Below are 7,612 nucleotides of genomic sequence, written 5' to 3'. Positions count from 1 at the left end.
ACTTGAACTGTTTGCATGGACTGATTATATCAGGCACCCAAGGCCTGATCACAATGCTGCTAATTGCATCTCCTGTTTCCTTTGATCATGTTGACTCAGGTCAGAGACACTCAAGATGAGTGGTATTTCAAGTTTGTGTAATTGTACTGTATATTAAGGGTTACATGGGAATCAGTTTGTTGGTGTAAAAAATGCACCATGTAGAAATTCAGAGGAAAAACTTCTGCACATAGTTTTGCCATTGTGAAATATTCTCATTTCAATAGGATTTTTTTCTGGTTGTGGAGTCTATGAAGTTCTTTGTATTATGTTCTTGTATGACTTTCAAGCAGGGCTTTTCATTGTAAAACTCCTCTATTCAGTTTTCCATTACAAGTAAGTGTACACTGTTGAAATGTAGTTAAACACCACAACACTGTTTTTTGTTTTATTGCAGAGATAATATATTGCCATACACATTTGCAGCACAGAGAGAGAGTGGCCATATAGACAATATATATGCCATATAGACAATGATACTGTGCTCATCATCTAAATGGCAATCAACCATTTTAAGACCATATTGCAACACAGGCTACTTTTTGTAGAATATTTGTCAATGTTTCAGAACTCTGTAATAACTAAAAATGTACCTCATTGTTAATGTTTAGGCAAACATTGAGTCTCACAATCAAAAGCTGAAAACAATACATGTACATCAACATTTCCTCTAAAACTAATCTCAGGGGGCATATAGGCTACAAATGACTCATAATACATGAATGATTCTTAATACAAATATTATAAATTACAGAGAACAGCAATATAATCAACATGTTTTGTAAGGGTCCAGCTTCTGTAAGTCTTACGATCTACACGGTCAATAAAAAAATCCTAAAGTGAGATTCTAGCGCTTTGTTGCGCAAGGTGAATTATGCCACTTACTTAGCCACGGAATGTTCCATGATGATACAAAAAGAGTTATTTGCACAAAAATGATAGTGGTCCCTTTGCAGACAAATTTATTACAAAGCAAAAATGCTTCATCCATTCCAAAGTTTATCTGTCTTCAGCTGACACTGCAGCTGTAGGAATGTGGCTACAGACAAGTTTGTACACACAAACATTTACTTAATCACAGCACAAACTGATATAAGAGATACAGTAAAATAGCCCAGTGCACAAAGAACTGATAACAAAAATAGTTACCATGTGAAATGAGTGATTGGCTGTTCATCAACATTATCACTAGATATCCATAGAAAGCAACTTATAAGGGGGAGGGCAGGACTTTGGTAGATTACTGATATGATTTTGTTTGTTGTTGTCAGTGTGTCATCATGACAATTACATTGAAGGAAACCATTACAAATAAATGTCTTTCTCATATGATTTTGCTTGACAAAGCAAAAAGCAAAGCAAAAGAGGAGACGGCAAAGGATTCCTGTACATTTTAGGTTCTTCAGGGTAAACAAAAGATTATATTTCAGTACTTCAACTATAGAAACACTCTCTCCCTCCCTTATGTACAGTCAGTCCTAAGACACACACACACACACACAAACACACACACACACACACACACACACACACACACACACACACACACAAGCTTGTTTGCATAACACAGGAACATGGCCATACATTCCATGTCAGTGCTCCCCTGTTGGCCTGTTGGTCAGTAGCATGAGAAAAGTTCCCCAGAAGTATATGATGGGTGGGAAGGAATGTGAAGCTGACCCTATACACCAACACTGAACATGGTTGTCCTCTGTATTCCCATGGTAGGAGCGATGGGGGATCAAAGACATCTACCTGATAAGTCTGTCGAGACTTTGGTGTCATTTTGCCTCAGGGGCCCCCACACAAAACATGCCTGAGTTGGTGTCAGGTGGTCTATACCCACCCCAGCTCAGCATAGACGCCAGTCACGCTGGTGTAGAGGATGCCCATGAGTTTGGACCAGGCGCCCTGGACTTCAGTAGGATGGAACGTGTCCGGGAAGGCTTCCACAAGCACTTCCAGAATCACTCCTCCAAGGATCTGGGGCAACATGAATGACAGAGATCAGAGAGATTATAGCCAGGCAATGACAGGTAAACAAAATCCTTGAGGTTGTTTAGTCTGATGCAATGCAAATATAAATCTTGTTACAAAGTTACAAAAAGTAAATTACCTTGAAGTACCCAGGATCCACTTTATGGCGGAGTGCATGTGCTTTGGCCACCCGCTTCAGCACCGAGGCCACCTTGTCAGCATCATGGATGCTCTCCACCAGGGTGTTGATGGCATTGATGACCATCACGGCGTGCTTCCTAAACTGGGTGCTCTGGGCCATCTCCTCAGGGTCCTCCATGTGCTTGAAGTCCTTAAAGTATTGTTTGGATGAAGGGAACTTCACAAACAGCCTGCAGCGGGGTGAGAAAGCAGATTTAGTTTGAGTTTGTAGCTTTGTTTATTAACAGAGCCAGTCCTTGTATACAAGCACACTTTAAATTTGGATGAAAACTTAATTTGAAGTACATCCGAGAACCAAGCATTCCTGGAAATACTGCATTCTTTTCCATACCCTGACAATTGATTTGATTGAGTATAATGTCCTGTGGTTCATAATGACGCTTAACTGAAATAACAGGCAGTTTAATTCCTTGAAAACACTGATGCACATAAGACATTTCTCATGCAAGTTAGTTTGGATGCTATTGGCATTCAACAAATTATACTTCAGCGTCAATGATAGAGAAAGATTCTGTGAGGACAAGCACCTGGAGTGCTGCTCTATCTACCTTCAGGGAGCTACACCACTTGTATGAAAGGGCTGTTGTCCTATGGCCCCATTGATATCATAAACAAACACATCTGAGAGGGGTGAGGCAAAAATTATTTGCCTTTGTAATATTTAACTACCACGCCATGGAGACATATTTTGACACAGCCAAAAGAAAGCCAAGCTGATATTGCCATGTCCACATGCCCCCCAACATTCCTTGCATAGATAGAGAGAGAAAACTTGTGACTCATTCACAGCGTACCTGTGGGGAGCTGCTACGAAACAACATTGTATTTGGGCTGCTGCTGTGTCCAAATTCTTTCTAACTTCCTGTGTATCTGTTAAAGGATGGTCATTTGCCAAATGACAACAATCTCATAACAACATAAAACTCATCTCTGGCAAGATATTCTGTTTACAGTTTACCCCCAATAAAACCATCTGGATAGCAGCTGAATAAATAATGATTAGCCACTTTCTCTCTTATATTGTTGTGTATGTTAGGCCCTGTACATTCCTGGTCAGAATGACCAGACTATAGCGACTCCCCACCACTAAAGATCGGTGGGTCTGTCATGAGGTCTTACAGTAAGGATGACCTGAAAGGCCCTTTTGAGCTGCAGCGTGTGATTCACAGATGAGCAGAGTGAAGTGTGCTAATGAGTATGGGATTGGTGAAGTCACCTTCCGCACAATTACTTATCTGAGTGGGGAAAACAAACACAGGCTCAGCGTTTTGGAGCGCTTGTCTCTAAACTGTGTGTGAGAGGAAGAGAGAGAGAGAGAGAGAGAGAGAGAGAGAGAAAGAGTCAATAGTGTTAGACAAGCGAGAAGTGTTGAAGGAGAAATAGAGAAGGTTGGAGTGAAAGAGCAAGAAGCCATTCACCAAGATGATTCATGAGGCTCTGTTTTAGTGGGTAGGAAGTTGTTCCTCCATACTAAAGTGTGGTCAACAGTGGCTCAGTAGCCTTGATATCTGACTGTGGAAACTGGTAGTAAAAATCCATGAAAGTAATTGTGGTGAATAATTACTTAATATTAATCTTAGACTGGCAAACTTCAGGAAAAACTCAGGAATCAAGTTTATTCTATTACAAGCAGAGAGAGTACAAAAAAAAGTTCTATGGTCTATGTAGGCCTAGCCCAGGCCATGACAAGGCCATGGCCTCTGTAGGATCACCCTCTCTCTCTCAGTTCTCCATGCTCTAATCTTGTGTCTTACAATGCAAGTTAATCACTTTTTTATGAGTTAAACAAAGAGGAAAATGGCGCCAAAAACAAGCCCACTTGATTGGTTCTCCAGTTGGCATCAGACACACCTACTCACACACCTATTTCACACCTATCCATTCTTATCAGAATAGCATGAGGGGAGATATCATATATATCAGAAATATCACTTATAGAATGTTCCAAACATTCTCACAATCAAATCATTACAAACCTTGTACTGAGACTATCAGAATGATACCAAACATTAATACATTTACATTTCATGACACATAGATACATTATATCAAGGTAGCATCCTTTGTCTTGTGTACCTGATAGTCCTTAACCAGCACATTAGCATTCCATTGGGGGAGGGGAGGGTGTCTTTGTTTAAACCAAGAAGGGTTACATGGCTAACTAAAAGCCTTGAAGTTAAATTATTATCCATTTTAACCGTACATTTATTGCTATCAAAACTTGGAAAATACTTACACCTCAACCCGTGCATGTGTGTGTACACATTTTGGCAAGGGCACTCATATAATTAATAACGCATGTAACAGGAAAAATCAGTGCAGACTTAAAGGCAAGAGGATGTTGCCTCTCTGCTGCCCAAAGGTTCAGCCAAGACTCTCTACACCTCCTCTTGCCCTCAAAATTATCTCATTGGCAACATGAGAGAAACATCATGGTTTATGGAAAAGAAAAACGCATTAGTTTTACACCTCCCCAAACTCAGTTTTCTCTGGCAAGTACACCTGGGTGGAGGAACACAAGAAAGTAATAGACTAAAGGGTGGAGGAATTCAAGAGCATGTTTGACCGCCAACATCCAGTAATGCGACACCAGTACTTGGACATGCTTGGTGACCCATAGGCTTGGAATCAAAGCTTGGAATGCTGAAGTGTTTACCACAGATGCCGCATACAAATTGCTTCATTAGTCCAAGGCATTGTTTTTTCTCATCTACTCAGTGAATTGACCAGCTTCACTGAGTAGATCAGACTTCCTCCTCAAATCCCCTGGTGTATGGACTTTCACTGTTTGAGAGAGAATGCAGCTTTATAGTATCACCTCTAGTGAAAAGATGCCGTTAACCTTTAATGAAACATTTTGACATAGTATTTGAGTGAATGGGAGGTAATGCTTTTCCATGCAAGCACATCCATGCTCTGTGCTCCCCCATGGGTGCTCCTAGTAAGCTACGGTGCAATTTGCTGCTTCGGAAGTTCTCTGTAATTAGATCACATCACAAACCAAGCGTTTAAACTCAAGTAGAACAGGGAGATTAACTTGGCAAACCCCTGCTGTCACTCTGGCTGAAGACACCCTATGAAATGTGTGAAGAATTTCCCATGGTCCTGCTGACCACCTCTCCTTCCTTCCTTTCTCGTGTACCCACTGAAATACTACAGGAAGGATCATTACAACAAGGCAGAATAAAATACTCTATCTGGCTGGAAGGCTGGGATATTCGGACATTGTACGATTTCCTTTATCGAAAGTTATATATATATATATATACATTTCTCTTGCTTGACAGATTTAAGTCAGAACCTCTCTGAAGTAACGAATGGCAGTTTATTGTCATGTATGGATGAGCACAAAACCATCATCTTTGGGGGAACGGCTTAGTTCAGGAGTTGTTAAACTTCCAGCTGGGAGAGATGTCAGCCACTCTCCGAGGGAGGGAAGACCTTCACTGTCAAAGCTGTCAGCCAAGAACAAGGGGAGAATTGGACGGGATGGCATGACCCTTCCCCGGCTCCCTCCAGCTCCTACATGCCAGAGTTCCAAGACCGACTGTGAAAACTCATACTTTTTTTTAGGAACGGATATGTTTTTAGGCAATTCGAAAATACACTGCTGCCAATATATCTGAAATCTATTGATTTCGAAGATGTTTAAAACTGATTTTTGAACATTTGATGTTTTTGAGCATTTAATGACCCCCCCTAACTGTGCTGTGAGAGTCAATAAGAATCTTCTGAGAACTAAGAGTCAAAGTCTGGACTCATGAAGACCCCGTTCATTTTATATGCAACAGCCTTGTCTTTATCACTACAATTTATATCATATGCTTTCATAACTGTTTTATTTTGATGTACAGTAATTTCCTGTGTATTAGCCGCATTGTGTATAAACTGCAGGACAGTGTTTTATGCAAGTTTAAAAAACAAACAAACATATTAATACCATATTAACTGCTTCTGTGTATTAACCTCATAGCTGAAGAAATTTTGCAAAATCGATGCATGAGCCGCAGCTAATAGTTGGGAAATTACGGTATATAAACAAAACAGTTATAACATGCATTGCCTGTAATTTCTGAATTTCTCACATGTTAACCTGTGTGTCACATTTCCTTTCATACATACCTCAGCAGAAGGCCTTCCGGGCAAAACACTAATTAAAAACACTGTGCTGGTATAAACTGATAAATGCAGCTGCCTTTCATTCTTTCCCTTCTGCTACTGAGGACATTTGACCTCTGGTCTCTGAACCCTGCACGCCACCCTAGCCAGAGGTATGCAGAGCACTCAGACTGGCCAACTAGAAACATATTGTCTCCAGCCTCAGGCCAATTCTAATTATCTCAAACCATCTCATATGCGAGATAAAGAGCACATCGAAGACAATGCATGTCTTAATGTACGCCTGATGTCCCGCTGTACAATAGTTTGTTTAGAAGAATAGTGAAACATTTCAGATAGAGTAACTGAAAGCGTTCTTTCATTCTCATGTTTATAGTTGTCCAGTATACACTTTATGACAGACATGAACAGTTCAGTAGAAGCTTATCTCTGTACAGTATACTGAAAGGGAAGTACAGGTCTGCACAAGCATCAGCTAAAAGGAGTTTCCTCATGTGCCCTGGGCTGTCAGACCTCAACATGAGATATGCAACATACTGTTGCTAGGTAATAACCCAAAACATAACCAAGATGTTCATCACAATGTCAAGTCAAGTGAGAGATGATTTTGGAAAAGGTGCGGAAAGCATAATAGAGATGCTATTAATAATAAACAACAGACGCACCTGGTTAGGACGGCGACCCCTGCAGCCTCGCTGTTCTGGAAGACCACAGCCCAGGTGTCCTGGATCACATCCTTGTCCTGGTCAGAGAGTGGGGCAACCTCCTTCTGCTGCCCCTGTCCCTCTCCATTCATCTGGACCCCCTCCATCTGAGGACTCCCAGCAGTGAGGCAAGGCCACAAGACGGCAGTGAAAGTGAGAGGAGGGGGAAAAAAAACACACACAAAGCTCTCCAAGTGGCCCCTTGCCTCCCAGCAGCACTGTTTCCTTTCTCTCTCTCTCTTCTCAGGCTATACTGGCTATACTGCTCATAGATGGTGTCCAGTGGCTGGATTCCCCTCGCTCTGTGTTTTCCCCCTGCGCTGAGACCTCATTAGAAGCGTTCAGCCCGCGTGTCTGCAGAGACTTGACTGAGAGGGAGGGAGGGACGGAGGGAGAGAGAGCGAGATAAATAGAGAGGAGAGTGTGGAGTACCCACCCACTTCCCTCCTTCTCTTTTCTCTCCCCCTCTCTTTATCATACATATGCTTGCTCCCTGTTAACACATACTCTCCTTCACCCTCTCACCCCCACTCATGCAGCCACACCCCTTCTTTCACACACACACACACAAT

At 41.6% G+C, this 7,612-nt stretch overlaps 1 protein-coding gene across 1 annotated transcript; it reads right to left on the bottom strand.

Moving 5' to 3' along the window:
* Nucleotides 1-414: 414 nt before the first annotated feature.
* Nucleotides 415-7,512, bottom strand: LOC143103062 (cytoglobin-1-like). The gene is made up of 3 exons (XM_076266849.1): nt 7,002-7,512; nt 2,156-2,387; nt 415-2,022 (listed from the first exon to the last, which is right to left on the bottom strand). The coding sequence occupies exons 1-3, from the start codon at nt 7,145-7,147 to the stop codon at nt 1,876-1,878; spliced, it is 525 nt and encodes a 174-aa protein (XP_076122964.1). The 5' UTR covers nt 7,148-7,512; the 3' UTR covers nt 415-1,875.
* Between the last annotated feature and the right edge of the window lie 100 nt (nt 7,513-7,612).

Source organism: Alosa pseudoharengus, unplaced genomic scaffold (genome assembly GCF_046254945.1).
Source record: "Alosa pseudoharengus isolate Yale_2024_CS ecotype anadromous, Long Island Sound unplaced genomic scaffold, YU_APseudo_1.1 YU_APseudo_1.1_scf_4, whole genome shotgun sequence".
Taxonomy (NCBI): Eukaryota; Metazoa; Chordata; class Actinopteri; order Clupeiformes; family Clupeidae; genus Alosa; species Alosa pseudoharengus.
Note: the sequence above shows the minus strand (reverse complement) of the source record. Positions and strands in the feature narration are given on the sequence as shown.